Source organism: Delphinapterus leucas, chromosome 12 (assembly GCF_059928025.1).
Source record: "Delphinapterus leucas isolate spDelLeu-1000000601 "Yukka" chromosome 12, BTC_Dleu_Yukka2, whole genome shotgun sequence".
NCBI lineage: Eukaryota > Metazoa > Chordata > Mammalia > Artiodactyla > Monodontidae > Delphinapterus > Delphinapterus leucas.
Genome location: NC_143140.1, coordinates 76,480,701 through 76,508,629, shown reverse-complemented (window position 1 = coordinate 76,508,629; position 27,929 = coordinate 76,480,701). Strand labels below are relative to the sequence as shown.

At 37.3% G+C, this 27,929-nt stretch overlaps 1 protein-coding gene across 11 annotated transcripts in view; it reads right to left on the bottom strand.

Moving 5' to 3' along the window:
• The window catches only part of UTRN (utrophin), a 508,091-nt gene that overhangs the window by 86,191 nt on the left and 393,971 nt on the right, over nt 1-27,929 (bottom strand). For all 11 annotated transcript variants that reach the window (XM_089922090.1, XM_089922091.1, XM_089922085.1 and 8 more), the window contains 4 exons: nt 15,644-15,912; nt 9,208-9,354; nt 6,692-6,770; nt 3,056-3,116 (listed from right to left, as the gene is read on the bottom strand). In XM_089922090.1, the coding sequence (XP_089778216.1) occupies nt 3,056-3,116; nt 6,692-6,770; nt 9,208-9,354; nt 15,644-15,912 (556 nt within the window). The remainder of the gene's footprint in view (nt 1-3,055; nt 3,117-6,691; nt 6,771-9,207; nt 9,355-15,643; nt 15,913-27,929) is intronic.

Genomic DNA, 27,929 nt, shown 5'->3' with positions numbered 1-27,929 from the left:
GTATATAAAACTATATACTTAAATATTGAAAATATCTAATATTTCTACCTGAAGATTATTTTTTTGTTGGCCAAATTAATACATCCTAATATGCTCCAGGAAACTCTAGTTGCATGACAATCATGCGATATTTGTTTCTAACATTTTTCTTCTACTTACTTGTGCAGCCATGCAAAGGGAAGTGTATATTAAAAGCCTTTTCATTCATCATTTACTTGCTCATTATTTGGGAATTAAATTTTGTTTTCATAATGATTTTTCATCTGGAAATACTGGCCTGTATAATCTTATCTCTAGTGACTGATGTTCCTTCTTTATAAGGAAATAAACTGTTAGGTTACACAACAGGGCAAATAATGAAAGAATCTGGTTAAACAAGTTTTCTAAAAATAAGAGAATTCACTCTATATACATGGGCAGATTTCTAAATATTTGACAATCCTAAGGCATTTAACACTAAAATTTTAGAATATTTAAGAAAATCCAATCTTTCACTAATGATGCTGAAAATATTTCAGGATGCTACAATCCTATAGGTCACATTAAAAATATTGGTCATCAATGTATTATATATATTTTGAAATGCTGATTATAGTGCTCTAGCCGATAAGATGCCCGATAAACCAGCTTTCGCTCTACCTGTCTGCCCCATAAGAACCTTGTAGACTGAGCAAGGATACAATTCTGCTAGATCCTCTCAAAATTATAAAAACACTGAATTAGTGAAATTCGAACTTAGACAATGTAATTCTCAGTCACGTATAACCGACCTGGACAAACAGAAATTCCTTTTAATAGTAATGTTGAAATGACAAATGGATTTTTTAAAGTGCCAAATCAAATAGATAACCGTTGCATTAACATAAACAAGCAACAGATACAAAATTTGTTTTTCTTTTATTTTGGCCGTACCACACAGCTTGTGGGATTTTAGTTCCCCAGCCAGGGATCAAACCCGCACCCTCCACAGTGATGGCAAGGAGTCCTAAGCACTGGAACGCCAGGGAATTCCCGAATTTAGTATTTTCTTTACCTAGTAAGGACAAAAATATGCCTCCTGGATCCTATTTACATTTTTTAAAAATCAGATGATACAGAAGTCTAGGTCAATTCAGTAAATTAATTAACTTGATTAATTTGCATGGATTCTAGATTTTGTATAATACATATATCAGTTTTCTATTGCTGCTGTAACAAATTACCACAAAATAAATGTCTCCCTGAGCTAAAAACAAGGTTTTCAAGGGCTGTGTTTCTTTCTGGAGATTCCAAGAGCACATCCCTTTTCCTTGCTTTCTCCAGCTTCTAGAGGCTGTCTGCATTCCCTGGCTCATATACCCGCCTACGACTTCATATAACCTAACCTATCCATATCCAAGGGTCAGGATATGGGCATCTTTGTGTGGCCAGATTCTGCCTATTGCAGCACATCAGATTTATACTAAAACCTGTAATATTCAAGTCAATATTCACCCAGCAAATTGAAACTCTCTAATACTATAAATATTATTATTATGTAGAATATAAATTAGAATGTTTTAAATTTGGATCAGATGATCACATCTTTTCTTAATAAAGACGTCAATTTGCTGAGCCTTTGACTTCTTTCCCTTCATGCCTGCGCGAATTTGATACTAATCAACTGCTTTCCTACCTTATACCTAAATTTATCACAACTCCGTACATGGTAGATTACACACTGATAAAAGTATTAAATTCTCTTAAGACAATGTAACATATATTGCTTATTATATTTATTATGTATTATGGAAAAATTATTATTATTTTTTTAATCTGAGGATACATTTCAGACCACAATAAAACCTTCATAGGAAAATACTATTTCTAAACATTTTGATTTCACACACAAAGAGGGATACTGGAAGAGCCCATTATTAGTGTTGGCATGGATTTTGGAGATACCACATGCCATTTTAGGAAGGACATAAAGGAAACTTGGCCCAGAGATCTTCACTTGACTCATGTGAGGTCACAGGACTAATCTGAAACAGCGCTGACTCCTCATAACAGCGAACATTCTTCTCATAACTAGGCCACCGTTCAACTTATACATAAAATAGATCCAACTATGACTCTTATCACCTTTATCACATTGTAAATCAATAATTTACATCTTGGGCTTCCCTGGTGGCACAGTGGTTGAGAGTCTGCCTGCCGATGCAGGGGACACGGGTTCGTGCCCCGGTCCGGGAAGATCCCACATGCCGCGGAGCGGCTGGGCCCGTGAGCCATGGCCGCTGAGCCTATGCGTCTGGAGCCTGTGCTCCGCAACGGGAGAGGCCACAGCAGTGAGAGGCCCGCGTACCGCAAAAAAAAAAAAAAAAAATGTACATCTCAAGGGATTTCACAAGATGAATTTTATCATTCTGCCAGTGACAACACACAGACTAAGCCAAGGATCAAATCCTATGCAGACCTTATGTAAATTATACAAAATTTATAAAATGTTACATAATAAGGAGAAACTTACTATGTAAAAAAGGAGAAACTAGCAAGTTGACAACAAAAATGCTGGATAATAAACCTAATGTTGCAGGTAATTTCCATAAGTCTAAAAGAAGTTGAAAATATTGAACTTTTTAATGATAAAATACTTTCTTTTTGGTGAAATAAAACGAGAAGAGTCCAAGTACTTTTTAAATGCATTTTCTGGGAGACACAAAAATGGCTTAGAATCAATACAGTTTGATAAACATCATTATGTCAAGAATATTTAGGAATTTTGTCATTTTCCCCAAATATTTTAATACCTGCTTTATAAAAATATCAGCTAAATATACCTATAGCCTCATCTAATGAATTACAAATATCACTCCGAGTTTTAAACTAATTTCTTTCAAATATTAAATATATATTCTTTATATCTTTATAAACATAGATATATAATTTCCTTCATATAATAGGACTGAAATCCATTTTTTAAAGTTACTTCATAACTTTGATACTTAACAACTGTTGATAACTTAAAGCCTCTTAAGTTATCAACATAACTTTATTTTCTTGGTATCGTAAAGGAGAATTAAAATCAACTTACTTTATGTAATAGGGCACTTTATTTTGTGAAATGGATCTTTGCCATGGCAGCTGGACTGAAGCTGAAGAAACAAAGGGAGGTTATTGGAAACACTGCTAACCCAAAAGCCTTATGCCTTAATGCAAAACAACTGAACACTTTTTGCAGCAAATTCAATGAGAACTGCTGGATTCCTATAATTATGAAATCTGCTAGGCCAAACAAAGAGTGGCTTTAAAGATTCATTTGAAGCAAGGAAAGAAACAATACAGTCTCAATTTCTAATGTCAACTCTAATTGAACCTGTTGATACAAATATTTTTAAATATCAAGTTTTATTGTTTACAACAATCAAAAATTAAAATTTAGTGCTATCTGGAAATTGTACTCTGTATATACTTTGATTAAGCTAAAACCAAAATTAATTTTACCTGGTATACCCAGATTGTAAACTAGATTTCTTAAGACTGAATTTTCCAGATCATTAATAGCACTCTTCACTTTGCTTCATAGTCACAGGAATAACTATTTAGGGCAAATGGCATTTAAAGAAACTCAATTATATGAATTTTAAAAAGGGAAAATTAAAATAAACATAGCCAAAGCACTGTAAAGAACCAAGGCAATTATCTAGATAGAAGAATTCCAAATACTTATTTTCACCTGAAATGCACAGAAAATATAGTTCCCTACTTTTACACTAGACATCACTATGATTGAGATTTTATGTTTTGTTTTATTGAGGTACTAACTTTCTACAAATCCATTTACTCCTTTTTTATAAAAATATTCTTTTCCTACATTAAACCAATTATTTTAAGACTTATTAAGAAGAATTGTACATATGTATCTAGAACTATTAAGGAATTTTGGTAAATGAAATAATAAACAAGCAAATTCAAATAAAACTTTGCAAATATCACTAGATTCCCATGTAACCAGTTGTCACCAATTTTTCTTTTCTGAATATGGTATCATTATACTATCTTACTAATGTGTAGCATTCTAAACTTTGCAAAGCATCTTCAAATACATCTATTGATAAGGAAGTCAACTATGAGGAACTAAATATTAGAGGTGAAATTACTTGCCCAATAAGTAAATGGCTGAGCCAAGACATGATTTCAGGATTTCTGAGCACTAGTTCAGCAATATTTCTATTCAACAATTCTTCCTCTCTTTATAAAGTATGAGCATTCCCTTCTCCAACTATGTCCATGAAAGTATAAAAGACGGATGAAAATGGGGAACTAGGTATATTAAATTTCTCATTAGCGCCAACCTCGTTTCAGCACTGGCACCAGGCTAATAGGTCAGTTTTTATTTTGTGCCTAACTAAACAGCCTCCTTTTATAACCATGGCTAAAATCCAAGAAATACAATAAAGCCAAAGATTCTGAGCAGCAATGGACAACAATTATTAAATTTATTAATTGGAATTTTGTTTGCACTTCTCCATTCATTTTAATAATTGTTTTGATTTGAATAACTTTGACCTCCTTGGACTGCCAGTGCTAGGCAATGAAAGGCAATGTGCTTGAGTTTCACAATTTTTACAAGTTTCATTTCCTAATGAACAAGAGTTTGATTTTTATTATGAAAGAATGGTTGTTAGGTGAAAGTGTTCAGTTTCATCAATACTAATAAATACATATGCCTCAGAGCTATAGAATCTCAATTATTTGTTAAATTTCTCTTTAATTTGGTCTTAGCATATAGCTTTACATTCTATAAAATTAAGTGTAAGCAATCTGGAGTTAATTCATACCTAATGAGTATTCTGCAAGCCCATTTATTTCATCAACATTGATAGTATCCAAATGGAAATGCATCCTGGCACCCAGGTAGACAGTACATTCCAGGAAGGACTAAACATCATTCAAAGATAGGCTACCTAAGAGCTCAGGGTTGTGAAACAAGTGTGTGTGTGTGTGTGTGTGTGTGTGTGTGTGTGAGCGGGATGGGGTGGGGGGGCACGGGTGGGGTGGCAGGTGGAGTAAGGGAGGGTGGAGGGGAGAGAGAGACAGAGAGACAGAGACAGAGAGAGAGAGAAACACTAACGGGAGCTAGTTTGAGCACTAGAGAGGCATAGGACAGAAAAGTCAGGAAATGACTCATTAGGCTTCTTGAAATTGTGAGAGTAAGAAAAGCCTGACCTTGAATTGAGGGAAAGCAGATTAACAACCATGACAAAGGTTAAGAGAAAATATAAATGTAAGCAATTTAGTTAGAAGACACGATATTATTACTTCAGTTTCTCTATGGCTATAGACACAAAGGTACCTAATTGGAAAAATAAGCTTTGCATTAAGTTTCAACCTTCACTTAAATTGAATTAAACAAAGTGCTTGCTTACATATGTTTGCCAGAGAAAAGAAAAGGAAAGGAATTAACATTTAGTGAAAGCATTTGTGCGAAGAACTGTGTTAGGTGCTTTGTGTAACTTGATCTGTTTTCTTATTTAAACCTCAAGGCAATCAGAGAAAATAAGTATTGTTATAGTAATTTTAAGATAAAGAAATTAACTTTCAGGGATTCACAGGCCTGGTAAAAGGCAGAATTAATATTTTAATCTTGGGCTTCCCTGGTGGCGCAGTGATTGAGAGACCGCCTGCCGATGCAGGGGACACGGGTTCGTGCCCTGGTCCAGGAAGATCCCACATGCCGCGGAGAAGCTGGGCCCGTGAGCCACGGCCACTGAGCCTGCGCGTCCGGAGCCTGTGCTCCGCAACGGGAGAGGCCACAGCAGTCAGAGCAATATTTTAATCTCAATCTGGGTGACTCTGAATTTTACATTCTTTAGTTTCCTTAGCAGTGAGTGATAAACAAAGTAGGAGCTCAAATTACTTATTTAAGATCTCATGAACAGTCCATAAAATGAAACATTTCAGTTGGAGACTACTGTCTAAAAATCTACATATGTGGGTCGGGCTAAATCTGCAATGCCTAGCCAGAAGAAAAGCCAAGGATGATTGCAGTGAGCCTAAGAAACCAAAATCTTCTCAAAGATTTGTGGGAAGTAATTTTTTTTTTTTTTTTTTTACTTTTTAAAGCTCCAGGTGCATTTTAAACAAATATGCACTTTTTAAGGAGGAAAATTAATTTTAAAATATAAAAATGATTTCTTTATTGTGAAAAAGTTCATAATCTTTGCATATGGCATAGCAATGATATGATACTATATTAGTTATTATAACAGATGGTCCAGTGAAAAACCCTAGCTAAGAGGAGTTAATTTTTTTCTTTTCTTGTGGTACGCGGGCCTCTCACTGCTGTGGCCTCTCCCGTTGCGGAGCACAGGCTCCGGACGCGCAGGCTCAGTGGCCATGGCTCACGGGCCCAGCCGCTCCGCGGCATGTGGGATCCTCCCGGACCGGGGCACGAACCCGCGTCCCTTGCATTGGCAGGCGGACTCCCAACGACTGCGCCACCAGGGAAGCCCAGATGAGTTAATTTTTGCTTCACTTCAAAGACTTACCCCGACCAGATTATAGAAACAATAACCAATAAGCAATCTTGTCATTGATGTTGATATCTTCTTTTATATACTCATCTGATAAATATATTTATAGCAAAGAATATAGCTTCTTGAGTGAGAGTGAAATAATATGCTGATTCATTCCATTAATGAGATCAGTCAAATTTATCGGTACTTACTAGAGAGAAAATGCTGGGAGGATGGTCCAAAATCCCTATGGGCTTCCTGAAGCTGTTTAAGGCGATCGTCCACAGAAACCTGCACATACACACACAAGGAATAATTTGATTTCAAAACAATAACCTTAATAATATCATTGATTTAAGTATTATAATAAATGATGCTACTACCCAAGATAGGATTGCTGGTACAGACTCCTTTGTATCTGGAATCAAAATATTGTATGAAAATAGGCTCCTTCTGACATCAAGTGACAGTAAATAGTGCCAGGTACTCTTGCAAGTAGTTTAAATGAATTAATTCTTTTAACCCTCACAAAAATCATATTGGGTATTACTCATTATTATCATTGTTTTACAGATGAAGATATTGAGATAGAAAGAGGTGTCCAAGGACATAAAGTTAGTACGTGGCAATGCTAGTATTCATACCCAGCCCACCGGATGTCAGAATCTATGCCTTAGTCAAGGCATAGATTATTATTAGTCAAGGCAAGTTAAGTTATTCTACACTTAACTCAAAAGCAGTAACATTCTAAAGTATCTAGAGTCAGGATGTGGTCATGGGGTCCGTGGCTACTCACCTCTCTTTTGTAAGGAAGGTGGTAAAAAAGGGTTATGGGGAGCAAATGAGAAAGAAGTCTAAAATATTCCAAGGGAAGAAACAGACAGATGAATAGATAGATGATGATGAAGATGAAGATAGATAGACAGATAGATAGATAGATAAACAGATAGAGATGGAAAGTGAAAGGACATATGAATATGGAATGTCTTATTTTCCTCCAAATTCATGTCCATCATCTTGATTTGGAAGTATTCAAGTAGATACCAGCTGAATAATATACTCTCTCTATTTTTTAACCACATTCTTAGCTCTCTATATTTTGAAAATGCAGAGTTGGTACCCTGAGAAACTAATTGCAAATCAATAACAATTGCACACAGCCTTACTGACATTTCCGTTTCCTTTTCCTGGTCTTTGTCTAGTAACGCTAGTCAGGTGTTTCACTTAGATTGTCAATCTTATCTTCAGCTGCCTTTAAATGGAACGTGTGTCTCTGGCTCACTGGGCACCTCTAGTTTCTCCTGGTTAGCTATTTAAATTACATTAGCAGGTACTTTGTTTGTTATGGCCAAAAAGCATTCAAACACCACACTTTTACATTCCAGAGGAGAACACAAGATGCTGCTCTTGAAATTTAACACTGTTGTCTGCCAGCATAAATTGTGCTGCTCTTGTTCAATCAGCAGCTAACATCTGAGCTCCAGTGGTTACCAGGCTCAGAGATCAGGATGAAAGAATACACATCCTTTTTCATGCATAACGTATTCCCTGACTTCCAATCTTTGCAGACAGTAGTAACAGAAGCAGAGTGGGAAGGGAATCAAGACGGACCACAGGAATACGTACATGAAGATAATGAATTAGAGAAAGGGAGCAGAAGAAATAAGGAGTACAAATCAAATGCTTTTGTGTTCTACTCACTAGAAAAGCATGTATGAGTTTAACAGATCCTGCTTTACTAATCCCAGATTATTAATATTCTTTTCAAAGACAGAAAAGACTGTCTAATACCATACACTCATTTATTACCTCTTCAATTTCATGAAGAAAATATATAAACCATTGGGTGGTTCAACATTTGAATTAATTCAGGACCTATCAGGCTATAAAATATTATACCTTTAAAATAAAATGATTTTACGTGCTACCTCAAAATTACATATTTATCTTGTTATATATCACATCATTTTAGGTACAAAATATAGAGAAAGATTAGTAAGAATTATTTTTTCAATCTTCCACTTAAACTCTCCCACTACTTTTCAGGGGGAAAAAATTATTATTATGACTCCTAGAAACTGGCCACTAAATGTGACAAAGCTCCACAAAGACTGAGCCAAAAACTACTGACTGGCACATGTGGTGACTTGCAAATGCTGATACTTAGTAACACTCAGGAGGACTCTTCTTGGTTTGGCTTTTTTAAAATCTGAGATGCACAAGTCAGGCCTAGTCATCAGAACAACTGCATTAGAGCAACTAAGATCTAAGGGCTAAAGGAAAATACCCCTACAGTAAAGTATGCTAGCTGGAAAAAATGAGCGGGATACCTAAATAGCAGGCAGAGGAAGAAGAAGGATGGGGACTTCCTTAACTTTTCAAAAGAAAAAAAAAAAAAACATGATTAAAGTAAGAAAAATGACTCCTTTATGAGCCATTATGGAAAAAATGTTTCTGTGACCTACTATAGGTTTCAATTACTGTGATTTATTTGACCTTTTGCAATTTTCTAAAAATATCATATGAAGAGAACATCATAAAATTACATTAAAGTCTATATTCATAAATAAATGAGGCCTTTGGGTTCAAGATACTGAAAGACAACTGATGTCATCACAGGCTAGAAATCCATTATCAAATACAACCCATAAAGAAAGAGAAAAGGATCACAGGTGGTAGAACAGAGAGGTAGGGCTTAAAGACCAAATGAAGAGGAATCAGCTGACACCTGCAAAAGTTTCCATCTCATATTAAGGTCATCCAACTGGCGAGACATCTTTAGAGATGGGTGCAGGTCAAGCGGAGACAACTGACTGGATAAATCATTCACTGTTTTAACTTTTAAGTTGATTGGTGCAATTTCTTCTCTAAATGCCTGGAAGAAAAGGACAAGAATAATGTCATCAGAAAAGAATATGACAAAAGCTAGTATTCCATATTTCCTTAAAAAAAAAACAAAAAACACCAAGACCAGCTAAGAGGCCATCAACTATAGCTGCCCACTCAATAACAGCTGACTCAACTCAGGTCTTGAGCAACCAGGACCACCAGCCAAAGAATCACCCTTTATAAGCTAGAGAATCTAAATAGATGCACGAAGAGAAAAATTATAATGCCAACTCATTTAAATGATTATGTATTTCCAAATTTTTCATGATATGCAATTTAATCTAGAAAATGTATGCCACTTTTATCCATTTTACTAATTTCTAGTCTTGATTTTATCTTTAATTTTCTATTTTCCTTTTTTAATATGGATACCTTAATATTTTTTCACCTGATGCAACAACTTGATTTGAACTCTTTCCATTTAAAATTAAGTTAGAAAGTGGCCAGTAAAACAAACCTTTCCTAACCACAAAATCTATGCACATTATACACTCGTAGATTTATATATTTATATATCTCTTTCAAAGTCATTTATGACCTCTCTTTGCAGTTAAAGGTAGTCCAGGAAGAGCAGGGTCTATCAGAAAAGAGGTAAATGAAGCTTAGAACTGACAAATTACGGTTCTGAGCACAGTAAGAGAGCTGTTATAAGTGGGGATTGAAGGGGTATATGTGAAGAGGGGGGATAAAAAACAAAAAATATTTCAGGTCAATGACAGTGATATGACCTGTGAGGATGAACAACAAGATAATGAAAACACTAAGCTTTCTCCTTTCTCCACATAATTCCAACCCCCTCTATTTTCATGTATCCTTTTCCCCACAAAGTCTTTGCTTAGATCTGACCCATCCCTTAAAAAACTCACTGGAGTGCCCAACCCATTGGGAAGATTTCCCAGAGGTCTTTCCCTCCCCAGCCCTAGCTGCAGGCCCCGCCCATGTGCTCCCCAGCATTCTATCTGCCATCTCCAACCTAGCCAGGATTTCCAGGCTGCACATCTCTGGACACACAAAACAGGCTTTATGGTGGGAGACATTCTTGATTGTTTGGTGCCATATGAACCACTTGTTGTAGATTTTAAACATCATTTCTTATCAGAGCTCTTAGTTCTTGGTATTGTAAGCATTCATATTTTAATGCCCCCCCCATAGAATGGAAGCTTCTTGAGAATGGACAGTCTCCAGGACTAAGCACAAAGTTTGCAATACAAGAGGGGCAGAGTTCATTTCTAATGATGAAGGCTCAAAAAATGGTACTTGAGGCAAGATTAAGCCAATATGGAATTGGGAATAGAACTGGGATATTAAAAGAGAACAGCATAGTTTTAACTCTTTGGTGTGTCAAAAATTAATCATGTACCATACTTACAGGTATTAGGTGTTATCAACATACTATTAGCATCAGCTCTCAAATTTCATCATTTCTATAATCTCCACCCCTTAAGAGACTAGGCCTATGTCTATGAGCTCCCTTTCTTCTCCTCTTTCATCACTCCAAGTTTAGCTAATGAATAATAGGTATCAAAGTGCTTTGAAGGCTATAAAGTTTTATTAAAACACTACAATATTAATTTGACTTCCTCCTTATGCTTATAAAAAGAAAACCTCTCTAACCACTTCCCAGCCCCCTTTTATAACATGTAAAGGCTAGAAATAATCATTATGGTTGGTAAACATCAAAATAATATGACCTTATTTTTAAAAAGAAAATTAATTTTAGGTAAATCTGAGAATACGTTTCAGCATTTCAAAATTCTTGAATATGTCCAAAAACCACGAGGAAGGTCAAGCTGGAGAGTCAGAAGAACAGATCTGGAGCCCAGGGACAGAGTGAAAGATACGGACTTTGGGGGTAACTGTGTAAATGACACCCAAAACAGTAAGCATGGAAGTCAATGTACAGAAAGAAATATCACTAGCACCCTGAAGACAGCAGCAATTCAAAGTCAGGCCTGGAGATGGACATTTGGGATTCAGCTGTAAATAGATGGTACCTGAGGTTGCGGGGTTAGTAAATGACTCTGTAATGTAGCATAAAGGAAAAAAAGTTAAGAATCAGGTAGAAGAAGGGAAGCCCATGAAGACGTGAAAACTGCTGCAGCATGGAAGGAATTCAGAGCTATGATAGTTTTTCTCCATGACTGCAGATGCTGGTCTTTCATGGATGACAGAATGTGTACAAATAAACGGATTCACAAATACAGTTCAATGAGAAAAGCAGATATATGATAACAGAGACATTATAGGTCTAAAGAATTCATAATTAATATAGAAGCATGGGACAGAGAGAGGGATGGGAAAAGAGAATGTTTCAGTCTGGACTTTGAAAAGACCTGAATGCCCTCAGGTTCAGTTTGAGAACAATTACAGAACTCAAATCTTTCAAGGTTTCTTCAGTTATGACTTTACATCATACACTAATAATCAGCTTATAAAATCAATAACTTTGTATTTTGAAGGTATTAACGATTAAAAATGAAATGCTAGGGGCTTCCCTGGTGGCGCAGTGGTTGAGAGTCCGCCTGCCGATGCAGGGGACACGGGTTCGTGCCCCGGTCCGGGAAGATCCCACATGCGGCAGAGCGGCTAGGCCCGTGAGCCATGGCCGGCTGAGCCTGCGGCGTCCGGAGCCTGTACTCCGCAACGGGAGAGGCCACAACAGTGAGAGGCCCGCGTACCGCAAAAATAAATAAATATAAAAAATGAAATGCTACAAAATATTCTCAGATTCATATAATTTTAAATAATAACCAGTTTTATTTCAGAACATGGTGGCAGTTTTTTAAAAATTGTAACTTCAAGACAGATTTTTTAAAATCTTATAGAAGAAACTGTTTTTTCCCTCTATAAAAGTAATGCTTTTTCTCTTACAAGCCACAGGTAAAACCATTAAAAGTCCTTAGACAGGGCCTCCCTGGTGGTTCAGTAGTTAAGAATCTGCCTGCCAATGCAGGGGACACTGGATACAGCCCTGGTCCGGGAAGATCCCACATGCCGCGGAGCAACTAAGCCCGTGAGCCACAACTACTGAGCCTGTGCTCTAGAGCCCAAGAGCCACAACTACTGAAGCCCGCACGCCCAGAGCCCGTGCTCCGCAACAAGAGAAGCCACCACCATGAGAAGCCCACGCACGGCAACGAAGAGCAGCTCTCGCTCGTTGCAACCAGAGAAAAGCCCGTGCGCAGCAACGAAGACCCAATGCAGGCAAAAATAAAATAAATAAATAAATAATAAAATAAAAGTCCTAGACAAACAATGCATTTTAGGTTTAATTTTGTTTTTGTGGTCCAGTGTTTTATGGTAACAAGGATCTTTCTATTAAGAAAGTTTATCTTTTGGTTTTTAAGAGCTCCAAATTAAGGGGCTTTCTAAAATAAAGCAAATTTTAAAATGGTTTCAGATCTGTTGTATGTTCTGGTATAAAGAACCAATTTATCGTGTTTTGGCTGTACTTTCCTATAAGAGAACAAAAATCTATGTGGTTTTCTTTGCTATAAAAACAGAAGCATCTGTTAGTGTTAAAGGTGCTGACTGGCAACCCGTTGGCAGATGTGAATCCCAGCCCTTCTCTTGTCAGAGGTGTGTATTCTGCAAATAAGAATGATTAAGGATAATTTTAGGAAGTTAAAATTATTCGATTACCCTAAAAGCTTTTGTTTTCCAGTTGCTTTGGCATATTTAATAATATTTGGTAATAATCAGAACTTATTTTTACCTGCCTATAGCTTCACTGGGATTGGGGTATACTTTAGAGCACATGCAAAACACCCCGGACTTTGCATCAATTTTACTTGGTTTAAAGAGACTTGGGTTTTATTTTCTTTTTTCCTAATAAGATGTTAAAATATCTTAATCCACAGTTTATTACTTTGTCTTAAATATTGGCTGTATTTTTCCTAGCTTTCCCACATAAGCAGAAATTTAAACAGAAGGATTTGGATGCAGAGGTGGGTAATTTCTTCAATCAAATGGGATTAACAACTCTCAAATTTTTAGTCCAGATATAACTTCATTTTTCCCTCAACACTAGTCATCCTGTATTAAAAACTGATGCTTTCAAATTCAAATGGGTAAATTCTTGCTCCAACCAAGAGGTTTTGCAAACCAATAGAACATACTTTTTGTAAACCATTGGCTTAAAGATTTTCAGTGTTTAAAAATCATCTTTTAAAATACAAGAAGTGTGCAACTTCCAAAGAACCTATCCTAAAAGGTTTTATTTTTAGTTTGTTATTTTAACTCAGATTCAATTATGGAAAAGTGTTTTGGATACTACAGTCAAGGAAGAAGGCTACTTAATTCACAGGGTCATTGGAAACATGTATATTTACAGTGAAAGATGGCACTCCAATACTCTTTCAGTAATAAAAATTTGGGGTTGAAAATTTAATACGTAGTTTTTAAAGATTCAAATTCAAGCAGTTGATCAAAGTTAAGCTTAATTACATTATTATGAGTGAGGTCTCTACAATGAAAGAGAAGAGCAAGAAAGAAATCAAGAAAACTCCACCACTTCCTAGCTGTGTGGGCTTGAGCAATATCTACAATGTCATCATTTGTAAAATGGACATCATAATAATACTTATCTTGTTCTCGGCACATAGCAAGCATCAGTAAAGGCGATCTATTATTATTATTCCTCTGTCTACACATATATTTACTTACTCATGTAATTTGCCTGAGTAGGATTCAGTTAATTTCCTAGACCTTCCTTCTCTTTCCTATTCAGCCACATGCGAAACAAAGGGATAGTATTATCCAATATCTGTGCACAAAAGATGTATATCTTTTGCAATAAAAATTCCATTCATGATATTGATATTGTCAGTCTGATTTTTCATCCGTTTATCCTTTGATTTGATTCATGACTACCTAGTATATAGTTTACTATGCTACTAAAAACCTAATACACTCTAAATCTGTTATTCGTGTCTTTTATTGCCTAAATTCCATTAACTGCTTTTCTGGATATGTTCTACAATACGGGAGCCAAAGGGAATCTAGACCAGAGGTCTAACATCCTTAACTCTGGGCAGTACCTGATTACAAACAGAATTTATAGCTAAACGAATTCTTCATTACATACTCAGACAATAAGATATAATTAGCAGATAAGAACTCCCAGGAAAACAGTATACTTTTGATTAAACTTCTAAATCCAACCACCGATTTAAAAAGGAGCCTGCTAGACTACACCATGTGGATGCCATTCTGTAAGATCCAGACTGTGAGAAACACTGTCAAAGAAACAATTCAGTTTCTTCAACAAATACACTGCAAAGAAAACAAACAAAAGATAAATGGGAAATCTGGAGATTAAAAGGGACTTTAAAATATTCTTACAGGGACCTCCCTGGCGGAGCAGTGATTAAGAATCTGCCTGCCAGGGCTTCCCTGGTGGCGCAGTGGTTGAGAGTCCGCCTGCCGATGCAGGGGACACAGGTTCACGACCCGGTCTGGGAAGATCCCACATGCCACGGAGCGGCTGGGCCCGTGAGCCATGGCCGCTGAGCCTGCGCGTCCAGAGCCTGTGCTCCGCAACGGGAGAGGCCACAACAGTGAGAGGCCCGCGTACCGCAAAAAAAAAGAAAAGTGAAGAATCTTCCTGCCAATGCAGGGGACATGGGTTCAAGCCCTGGTCCAGAAGATCCCACATGCCACGGAGCAACTAAAGCCCCTGTGCAACAACTACTGGGCCTGCGTTCTAGAGCCCACGAGCCACAACTACTGAGCCCATGCGCCACACCTACTGAAGCCCACGCTCCCAGAGCCCGTGCTCTGCAACAAGAGAAGCCATTGCAATGAGAAGTACGCGCACCGCAAGGAAGAGTAGCCCCCCCCTTGCCACAACTAGAGAAAGCCCGCGAGCAGCAACAAAAAAACTAACGCAGCCAAAAAAAAAGACCCAACCTCAGTAATATAATTAAAGGTCCTCGGCTGTATTATTAAAAAAACAAAAAATACTCAACAAAAACAGGTAAAACTAACCTATATTGTTTAGGGATGCACAGCTGGGTGAAAACGTATAAAGAAAAGTGAAAGTAAATTATTGTAAAAGTCACCTTAGTCGTTATTTTGGCAGGGAGGGGGATTCTGATGGTGAGGGGCATATGGAAAACATCTATTATGTCTGGAAAAGTTCTATATTCTAATGCCAACAGTGTTGACATTATAACAATCCCTCATAACAGTTTATATATGTGGCTCTCCTTATTTGTGTTATATTTAACAATAAAGTATTTCTTAAATCCTTTATCTGAGGCAGGGATGCTGACCATGGTTTTCTCAATGTGGTCTTGCAGTGAGTCGATGAGCAAGTCTCCCACAGGCTTCCAGCCATTCCGCACGGCCTCCGCCTCCTTCAGGTCAGCATCCAGGTCATCCATCGCTCCCTGCAGGTCTCTGAGCTTCTCCAACGCCTTGTCCACTTGCTTTTGCCAATTGCTAGTAACAGCGTTTAGACTTTCCCACTTCTCTTTGACTTCAGAAGACTGCTTACGCATGGCTTTGGCAATCTTTTGGGCTCTCTCCTCAGGAGTCAGTTCTGTGATTTAAAAAAAAAGAAAGAATATTTGGATGCTTGATCAACTCTACATTCTTAGAGCCAAGTGTGAATCACCTTTGGAAGGGTTGCTACCAGCATACACTAGCCAGGGTAAGAAAAACTGTTTCCATACTTCCTCCACTAATCCCTAACTACTTCTCCAAAGAAGAAAAGAGCTACTCAGAGTAAAAGTGGCCCAGTGGTTTTGGTGACTTCTGAATTTTAATGTATTTGCAAACCTCGAAATGTAACAAGATAACTCAAGAAATAAAACAACTTTTCTTTAACATAAATTAATTACATAAAATCCAAAGACAGCTTTTCATTAGTTTTTCTTTGTCCTCAGAGAAATGGGAATGATAATTGGGAGAGAAATAGCTTTAAGTCGTGAGGAAAAACTCTGAAAAAGTAAGATTAATTTATCGTGTCACAAAAAAATACAACTGAAGACAACATATCTTAGATACTTCATCGTCGCTGAATCTTTAATACAAGGCATTCTTTGTAGCCCAGAAGTGTAGCACATCCACAAATATTTCAACAAGAAGACAGCAAGGCTTCAAAGACAACCCTAAATATTTAATAGAGCAAGACGGCTTCCAGAATGTCTGAAATAAGGTGGACTTTTCAGACAGGAAAGGGCAGGCATAATGCAAGATGCTGCCACAGCACAGGGGCAGGAAGAAAGAGTAAGAGTCTAGAAAACAAGCAAAGGGAACGGTCAGAAGTCAAAATCAAGTTGAAAGCCAAGGGTCAGAAATATAGTGATGAGAAGCTGGCAAGTCAAGGGCAGGGGAACTTGATGGTCACAGAGCAGACACTCTCAAAACAGCTTAAATGGATCCCCAGCTAAACACTCCTGGGCCTCACTACCCTCAACACCCCAGGATGCCTCCTTTCCTCTCTAGCTGGTTTGATGGTTGTCCTAAGTGTCCCCTGGACAACAGAGAGGCAAGTCAGAAACATACAATCAAGGTAAACTGTACATTAATTTAAGATAGAAGTGCATATTCTTCTTTGAGATAACATCCCATCTTTCAGTATCAATCACATTAGCAACATCCACTTCCCCTCAAAATATTCCAAACCATTCATAAAATGCACTGAAGTTCATCAAACCTCTGGTAAGATGAACCGAAGCAAGCTCTCCTAAACTGTAACTTTCCAACGCAACATAAATTTGTCTGCCTGTCTTTATTTAAATATTAGTTAACAGTCAAAGGGACAGAACATTTATTTTTATCTAAGTTTCCAGAAATTTCGAGACCTCAATATTTAGGTGAAAGCAGCTATAATAAATCCCTGGGAACTACATGGATGATGAAGAGTTTAGCAACCACAGAACTCTGAGTGTGCTGCTGAAAGGCTGTGAGGCTACACAGAAACATGACCAGTCTCCTGTCAGCTGAATTGATTACAAGAAGAGACAATGTCATGATAAGTAGATAGGTTGAGCATACCAGTAAAAGATAAATAAGGAAAGTAAGTGAGTTAGAGACCCAGCTTCAAGGAATGTTTAGGCTCAGATACAGTCCAGTACAACGGTGATGGGAGGCAGTCGGGAATCCTGGAAAAAAGCCCTAAAACTTATAATATGTCAGGATTTCAAGTTTAGGAAACTTAGAAAAAGCTTTGTATGGAAAGGTACATCATCAAAAGGGCAACTTTATTTAAATCCTTAAGCCTTCAAGGTATTTTTATAAAATGAAAAATATGTAATATTAATACGATCCATATTTTATATACATATACCATGCTCTGTGTAAGGTGAAAAAAATCATTCTTAACCTGATGAGAAAGGGAGTTGATAATTTTTATGACGGTAACACCTGTGTTTGTTAATAAGTCACTTCAGCTTTTTCAAAGATATATTTTGAGCACTCATGTTTTACTGACTTTTGTAAAATAAAAAAATACAGTGCCAATTTCAGAAGAGACAACTTAATTATGATGATTTTCCTCTGGATAAAGTAAAAATTGTTTCTAAGTTAGTCACTGAATAACCTGGCAGGGAGACATACGGCTTCTTTGTCCTGTGATAAAATACCCAACACTGGCTGTGACTTTTTGTCTTCACTTAATGTAAAATCTTTTGATTGAGCAGTCTTTTTGTACTATTTATAATATAATCCCCACTCAGGCAGCTACTCAGAAGAAAAGTTCTACGTTCAATTCGCCATCTGTTTGCCAGAAAGGAAGCATATTAATTAATCACTGAGTCAGAATAAAAGTGCTTCCTGTTGCAGCAGCAATCTCAGTTTAATGCATACTTTAAACCAAGAACAGAGCGAAGTAAAAAGCCAAACAAAAACTTTCCAGGATGTTTGTGAAACAGGTAATAAGAAGCAACATGTGAAATCCCAAGTTATGACAGTTTGGGGTAAGAAAATAGAAAAAACAAATTAAAACAGCAAGACAGCATGAAAGATGAAAATAATAAAGGGATATCCCAACATTAAAAAAAAAATCCTCGTGTTAATTGAAAATCAAAGGACAAAGTTTGCTTCAAATTTTCTGAATGGATACTTTGCAGTAAATTTTAAGACCCTCATGCAAGAGTGGAGAATCTTCTGGACCAGTGGTTCTGAATTCTGGTGACATATTAGAAACCACCTTGACAGTTTGTCTGCTTGCTTGCTTGTTTGTTTTTAAACGCTGATCCCCAAGGACGAAGTATTAAAAGATTCTGATTTAGTTGGTCAAGGGTGAAGGGCGGCATGGATAAATTTTAAAAAGCTCCCCAGGTGACTGTAACGTGTTGCCAGAACAGAACACCGTCAGCCTACTGGCTTATAAATTGATTTCTCTGGTCACTGCTGTTGAAGCTGTACAGAGTGTTTCCAATCCAGTGAGCTGCTCTGTCATTCTCATGCAGAGCAGGGCACCAACTACTGAAGGTGGGAGAGCAAATGAAGCTCAGTGATAAGAGGGTAATTTGCATTTGAAAAGGCAGTAATAGAGGCTAATCAGGAGACGGAGGAAATAGCAGGATAAAACCAAGTAAATTTAGTGACAGTTCACAGACCAGAAGCACTTTTCCTAGGTCACTTTCCTACTCCGTGTGTGTGTGTGTGTGTGTGTGTGTGTGTGTGTGTGTGTGTGTGTGTCTGGGGATGTTTTTGAGAGAGAGTACTTTGTTTCACTCTTCATTCTCCCATTCTTCTCCCTTCACACCTTCTCATTTATCTGGACAAAATCTGAGGATGGAATTGTATTTAATTTTTATATTTGTATTACATAGTATATATAGTATAATGTGATATGATGTATTATAAATATTAACATATTTACTTTATATTTATATAATTAAAATAGCAATTGTTTTATTGTGTTACAAAACATTTAAGGAAGAGTAGATAATTATCTTTAGGAAGAAGGAAGAAGAGAGAGGAAAAAGGAATGACCAATCCTGAAGTTTTCTTTCTTGTCCAGTGGTTTTTATTCTTCAAATATGCAAATTAATTGCACGGCATTTACACCACTCTCTCCTTTCTGCCCTGGGGAGAAAGACTCACATGCTTCACTGGAATACAGGTGGAACACGAACCTGGACCAGAAGCAGAGACTAAGACTTGCAATCAGCACTGCTCCCATCCTGCCCTTGGCTCCTAGGTGAGCTAGATGACCTGCTCATCCCAGCTTTACCAAGTGGGAGCCCTATTTTCTCATCTGGGGAAACATTTTACACTAAGGGCCTCTTTTACCTCTGAAATTCAATTATATAAGAAAGGCAAAGCTGCTGTATGTCTCCAAGAAATCTTACAGTAGAGGAAAAAAAAAACCCTCCTTTTGTGTGCTATAATTTTTTTTTACATTTAAAAACGTTAAAGTATATGTTCCTCCTATGAAATAATGTACAAATCGATTTTGAATCAGCCCAGTTATTTTAAATAAAGATTTTCCATATTTATCGTATTTCCTTTATCAATTACAGAATAGACACATAATCTCCATACTGACTTCTTAGAGTCTAAAGCCTTATGTCATGCATGTTTGTTCTTTTCATCTTGGTTTTGCAGTACTCAGTCTAGAGACTAGTATGTCCTCAATATATATAATTACTGAATTGAAATTTTCAATTTTCTGAACGGAATTTCCAGCTTTAATCTTTATTGAGAATATTCAACTTCATAATTTTAAGTGGAAATCTTCCCACTTATTTTTTCTTCCTCCTTCCCAAACCCATGACAGCATTTATATTTAAAAAAAAGAAAAAAAAACAACCTTTTTTTTTTTTTACTGTGAAATAAAAGGATAAACCTTACAAAGTCATTTCAAGTATGGTCATTCCATCTTATTTGTACTGTTTGCTTATTTTTTACATGTATCTGTAATCTTATTGTATTTCACCAAGAGAGGAAGAGGAGATATTAAGACAAACAAGTATAGGAAAAAATTCTCCAGAGTAGCATTTTCACCCCATGGACAATTTGGTGCAAGGCAAGGTTTGTTCATAGGCCAATTTCAATACTAACTAATTATATAATCATAGATATATTGCTTATCTCCTTGAACTTCAGTTAATACCTATAAAGCTACCGATACATGCCTGGCACACAGAAAAGCTTCAACAGAGGTTAATTTCTTTCATTTTTAAAATGATTTTGTTACTAAGCCTGGGAGGTTTAGATATCTCTAGAGATTTTCACGTAAGCAAACCAAGTTGATTAGCCAACAAGAATTCACAGAAAAAAACAAAGCATTCCTGTAGATCTAGAGACTAGACGTGACTTACGCTCACTCCCGGTCTTCATCCCCGCTCCACTTTTCTCTCTCTTCTTCATGCCCAAAAGATGCTCCTGATTCAGACAATGCAAAACATATTCTCCTCAAATTTTCTGATTACATGGTTAAGATCAACTTAATCTGTCTGAAATGATCAGTGTTGAAGAGGACCCTGCCCACTTCCTATACTGTATGATAACTGGTGACAATCCATTAGGAACCAGATTAAAAGTACACCATCAAGTGCCATCAGCTGATGACTACAATATTTCTAATTATTTTCATCTAATAAATTATAAAGATGACAATAGTAACAGGCTACCCAAAGTAGATTAACCTGATAATGTGTAGCCTAAATCTTTCAGTAGGAATATGATAAAGACGATAAGGATCCATCCATGCTGCCAACGAACTTGTCAAACCCTTAAGGAAAAAGAAAAAGATCGTGGACAGATACATTTAGGGAAAAGCAAGAACTCCAAAGTAAAGAGATTTAGGGAACGTCTTCCACAAATACCAAAATATAAGGTATTAATGGGGGTTATGGGTGGAGGCGGGACAGATGGAGAGAACAGGAATATACATCACACCATGGAGAGAGATAACCAGCACTTCTGACCAGAAGTCAATAAAGGTTGAGCTAGAGTCTGAATACTTTGTTTTACTCTTCCTAAAAAGTGGGCCAAAGTAAAAAAACCCAGCATTGAGCTAAGGATGAAGCATGAAGAGACCATTAAGAAGGTCAACCTCCAAGGAAAAAGGGAGGAACAGCAGAAAGGCCATGGAACAGAACTAGCTAAGCCACATGAAATCCATTTTCTGTAATGGAATATTCCCTGAATTTCCTCACACTAATGGCAGTTTTATAATTTATTCAAGTCAGTTTTGAGTGCTGGACAGCAGCAGACAGGTCACTGGTGGTTCTGAGAGGGGAGAATAGAAGTTGGGAATGTAAGTGCCAGGTGGGCAAGGATATGTTTTGTTCACTGCTGTCTCCCCATATCTAGAATACTACCTGGCACATGGTAGGCATTCAATAAGTACTGGTCAAATGAATAAATAGATCTATGTTCAATATCTTTGTTTTGATAAAAAAAAATTCACCTTTAAGATCAAAGGACAGGGCTCTTCAATTAAAAGTCTCACATTTCTGGCCACACCACTGCCCATCCCTCCCCAGGCTGCTTCCCTGAAGAACATAGCCGCTAATGATCCATCAACGTACAAAAGAAGTCCTGGGGGCTTCCCTGGTGGCGCAGTGGTTGAGAGTCCGCCTGCCGATGCAGGGGACACGGGTTTGTGCCCCGGTCCGGGAAGATCCCACATGCCGCGGAGCGACTGGGCCTGTGAGCCATGGCCGCTGAGCCTGCGCATCCGGAGCCTGTGCTCCGCAACGGGAGAGGCCACAACAGTGAGAGGCCTGCGTACCGAAAAAAAGACAAAAAAGAAGTCCTGGGCTTTCTATTCAAGCTTAGCCATTCTTATGAAAGAAGTTTGGCATGTCTTAGGTTTATGTACTGCCAAAATAAGTGAGAAGTTTAAAGTGGAGAATTTATGCCTTGGCTAGGATTATACTTTTTAAAAGATAGCAAACCCTCCAATTCACTCGTGAAGACTCCAGCTCTCAAGAGGAAAAGCAACAACAGGAAAAGAGGAACACATCACACTGAAAGCGTTTAGTCTCCTCCTGTGCTTTATGTTTAAATCAGAGTGACACTCCAGATGTTGATTTCAATAAAATACATACAAGTAAATTATTGTCATCGTTTCTTACGAGGCACATGTGATTTATGGATGGCTGTAATGGTGATTAGAGACCATAACAGATGGTAAACAATTAATTTAAAATGCTGTGTCCATCAAACTAACTTTTATTATCATATAATTCTTCATCAAGAATGTTGATTTATTTAAATTGAATTTCACTATGATGGTATTCATTAGCATGCAAACAAGTTTTTGAAATTTTTATCCAATCAATACGCTTACTCAGCCGGCTCATTATATTTTAGGAAAGTTGAAGACTGGATTCATTACATCCATTCATACATTATGGAACCTTAAAATGGGAAGGATCACACTGGATCTCTGTAGTTAACACTGGAAATGAAAGTAACATATTTTTCTGTGTCTTTTCATGCATTATAACTTTACTAATCTAATTTGGACTTACGAAGCTAATTAAATTATTGCCTTGGTCTATAGGCCTGAAAGCAATTTTTATTCCTTCAAGTATTTTTATGAAAATTAAAAAGACAAAGTCTAATATTGCCTAAACACCTTCTCCCTTGGTGCTAGGAAATCAGTGAACTGGTATGTCATTCTATTAAGCAGCCTAATATTTCAGAAGAGGAAAAGTAAGAATGAAGGGAAAAGCATATTAATTATTGCATGAAATTTTTATAAGTAGAAGAATATAGAAAGCAAAATCTTATTTTTACTGATTATCTAGAAGTACTTTGATTATTGGGGTAGTTAAGATAGTATGCTGTGATGGTTCAGGGCATCAAGGGTTGTGACAAGCCTGAGTTGGTGTTTCAGCTCTGTCACAGTAGGCATCCAAACATCTCAAAGTCTCAGTTTCTTCATCTGTCAAATGGGTGGTAATAGTACGCATACATCAAAGAGTTGTTATGAGAATTAAAGGAAACGGTGCCTGGAACACTGTAGGACCCTGATAAATGTTGATTTGTTGTGAACATCTATGTTGACTAACATTTCTCTCTTCTCCCTTCCTTTTTGGGCATTGATTCCTCCTCCATCTAACATGATGCTTATAAAGGGGGTCTGCCAATCCCAGAAGACCCTGAGCTCCATGTTACTCAAGCTGAGTGAGTTGTTGCTCTCTTTTGGAATGTGCTGGATCTAAAGAAGGGTTTTCCCTCCCTGGTATGTGGTTGTGAGGTATAAGGTCATAGGAAAGCAAAGAAAATGAAAACTTGTGGAGAGAGGCAGAAAGGAAGACATGGAGAAAGTCTCTGACTGCCATTTAGATTCCTGTGGCCAGCTGTGTCCTTGCCCTCACTGTAATTTGGTTATGGGCGCCAATACATTTGCCCATGTGCCTACACTTACGGAAGCTGGCTGTCTGTCATTTACAATGAATGGGGTTCTAATTAATAAAGCAGTTATTAGGAAAACAAAAAATGCCCTGGGGAAAAACACCCATGAGTTTTACTACCTAATTACTTAGGTTAGGTTATGTGTAATTTGGCCTCATTTTATGAGATGCAAGGAAATAATTATTGCCATCTTTTTTATGTAACCTTACGTTATACTGAGAATCAATATAAAAGTAATTTCTAAACTCTATGATAATCTCACCTTTTCACTCATTTAGTGATCATGAAATTTTATTTGCACAAGTTTGCTAATACTGGCACAAAATGGACTGACATAGTAGACTGAAAAATGTCATTTATTACTTCTTTGTTGTATCATAAAATATATGAGATTTCACATAGGTGAAAAATACTACCTGGCTTTCTAAAATATTATGAAGCATTTAATAATTAAAAGAAAACAGTATATTCTGAGTTAAAATATTAACTACTACTACATACACACACAGCTGGACAAGACCAAAGAGGAAGAACACTAATCCATACATACTTTTTTATCTGAAATGTTTATTATTAGCCATTAATCACAGGTACAATCGTATACAACCATAAAAAGCTGTGTATGAATAAACAATACACATACACAACTATAGACACTACGCACAACTATGAACACACTAAAGCAATAGCTGCTTTATTTTTCCTCTGTCATTTAAACGAAACAAAATAAATTAAGTAACTTCACCAGGCTGAAAAAGAAATAATGTTCAGACAGCCTGCAGTAAAATAATAGTTGTAGTAATAGTAACGCCTTGACTGGAATAAATTTTAAAGAAGACTCAAGAGGAAATTTATGAACAAAAAAAATGCAATCTTTTTTTGTCTTGAAATTAAAACCTGAGCAGAGGAAAATAGCTTTTCTATACCCACATATACAATCATTTGTATAATTTTCTAAACACTGTTAGAGGTGAAATGTCTTATTAAAGTGTTAATTTAGTAATCGATACCATAGCCTCAACTCATAAAATGTGTGTGTGCATGCACATCTGCATACACACCTGCCTGCATCTGTGTGTGCAGTAGAGAGGGGGACGTAGACATAAGGCTGTAACTCCCCCATGCAATTTTGACTTTTAACCTAAGCTGCAGGTAACGAACATGTGAGAAGGCACATGTATTCCCTGACTACCTCAAGATGTATGCGGGCTGTCTTGCACATCTACTTTCATTATGCAGCTGTGTGGTTTTCAAAGGAATTCAAATCTGGGACTGAGAACAGCAGGGAGGTTGGGTGAACAAGGAAGAAGCCAAGAAACATTTGTGCAGGGTTAAGAGGCTCTAGACACTGAAAGTCAAGAAGGAGCTAGGAGCTCAGTGGCCAGTGAGCAGAGAGAAAGAGAGAGGAGATAAAAATGAAGGGATGAGTTGAAAGCCAGCCAAAAAACCAGGGGTTAAGGAGAGTCACCACCATAGAAGCTTAGTGCTCTGTCCCTTGATCTACCCTACATTAGCTGATAACCTTGGTCGGCACCACAATATTTTCTTAGCCTTTGTATTTTTATTTAAATTTTTTTTAAAAAGGCACACTGTATGATCTGCTCAACTCATTGAGATAGTTAGGAGAATACAAAAGTGGTCTGAGAAGTACAAATACAAAGAACAACGCGAATAATGATGAGACAGTTGTTGTTCCACTATTCTACTTTTTAACAGATATAAACCACGTGGTTAAAATCAAATGAGAAACAATTCAACTTCACTAAGAGGAAAATTTTTTTTTTTTGCGGTACGCAGGCCTCTCACTGTTGTGGCCTCTCCCGTTGTGGAGCACAGGCTCCGGACGCGCAGGCTCAGCGGCCATGGCTCACGGGCCCAGCCACTCCACGGCATGTGGGATCTTCCCAGACCGGGGCATGAACCCATGTCCCCTGCATCGGCAGGCGGACTCTCAACCACTGCGCCACCAGGGAAGCCCAAGAGGAAATATTATACACTGACATGACACAATTGAAATCCAATTAAGTAGTTCCATATCACTCAAGATAAGGGAACTATTGACAAAGTTGTGAACTTTGTAAAATTTCTGTAATGATTCAGGTAATTTTAGTCCGATTAAAAATTATACTGACTTAATAACCATTTATAAGTAGAGTGAGTAATTCTGGGTAGCTGAGTGGTCCAGACAGCTACATTTCATTCATTTAACCTGATTTTTTTTTTACGGTTGCCATTTTGGAAGGGAATTCACTAAAATATAGTATAAACTCCTAGGCCTTCTCTTAACTGAATTATATTCTGTCTTCAAAAATAAACAAACTACAATTCATAGCTTCAGCTTTTCTTTTATTGTAAAAGGCCCCAAAGACTATTCTGTTTTATTTTAGAATCTCCAAGTATCCTTTTTATAATTTTCTTTCTCCTCATTGCTGTCAGACTTCTTGAAGTCATTTCTCACTGTCAACCTTTTCCCCTGTCCTGTCATTTCCATCTTGCTACATACCCATAATTCACTGGAAAACAAGTTAAACTACTTACAACAGTATCTAAAGTAAGAGTTAATACCTCGGAGAGGGTGGTTTTTCTAAGAGCTAATAAGATCTTCACTATATTTTCTACATAATATCTATCTTGGCTGCTCAGATAATTGTTCACATTCTTTCAGATTCTCAGTAACTGAGAAAGGTCAGTAAGCAAGGGCAGGGCTGAGCTTCAGATACAGATATTAATAATACAGTCAGAGAGATGACAGGGTACCAGGGAGGCAAGGAGGAGAGCTGGGAGAGGAATCGGTCCAGGAAGAAACAAAGCCTGCAGTGAGTGGGACAGAATGAGCAGGGGCTGGGCAGGCAAAGGAGGAAGGAGTTGGAGATCAGGTAGGAGGGACCTATGGGCAGAAAAAAACCAGAATAGACAACAGAATAAAGTTAAGAAGACCATTACCTGCAGAACATCACGAGAAGCTGGTGGGTGTCAAAGGGACATTAGTTTGGAGCAGAGAGAAGCATGAGATGCTGCCACACTGGAAAACTGAGGCCAAATCACTGTGCAGCCTTGTACGACAGGTGAAGGAGCTCAGATCCCATTTCAGTGACTACCAGTGGTTTGTAGATGCCAGTTTTGTGTTTTAGATGTATCACTGTAGCATCTATTTATGTTGATGCAGGGATACCAATTAAGAAAGTACTGCGAAGCAACCTAAATACCCATCGACAGATGAATGGATAAAGAAGATGTGGCACATATATGCAATGGAATATTACTCAGCCATAACAAGGAATGAAATTGGGTCATTTGTAGAGACGTGGATGAATCTAGAGACTGTCATACAGAGTGAAGTAAGTCAGAAAGAGAAAAACAAATATCGTATATTAACACATATATGTGGAACCTAAAAAGATGGTACAGATGAACCGGTTTGCAGGGCAGAAATAGAGACACAGATGTAGAGAACAAACGTATGGACACCAAGGGGGGAAAGTCGGGGGGATGAATTGGGAGATTGGGATTGACATGTATACATTACTATGTATAAAATGGATAACTAATAACCTGCTGTATAAAAAAATTAAATTAAATTTAAAAAGATGTATACACACACACACACACACAAAAGTACTGAGGGAATTCCCTGACGGTCCAGTGGTTAGGACTCCACACTTTCACTGCCAAGGGCGTGAGTTCAATCATTAGTCAGGGAACTAAGACCCCACAAGTCACACGGAGTGGCCAAAAAAAAAAAAAGTACTGAAAAGTCCTAGCAAAAGATGGTAAGGGACTGAAATAGGGCAGTTAATATTAGTAATGATTTTTAAGTGTTTAAAATATACATACTTGAAAGTTGCTAGGAGAGTAGATCTTAAAAGTTCTCATCACAAGGGAAAAAAATTGTAATTATGTGAGGTGACAGATGTTAACTAGACTTACTGTGGTGATCATTTCACAATATATACAAATATCAAATTATTATGTTGTACACCTTAAACTTGTACAATGTTATGTCAATTATATCTCAATAAAACTGGGGGGAAAAAAGAAAATATCTAGCAGAGCATACCTGATAAAATTCTTTGTCCGCAACTGATCACTTGATTGAAATAATTAGTTTGCTTGTTTTCAACAGCATTTATCAATTAAAAGATGCTCGAGAGCAACTCATCCTGTGCTACACAGTAATAAAATAAAACTCCATAAGCTATCATAAAATGCATATATACACATATGACACTA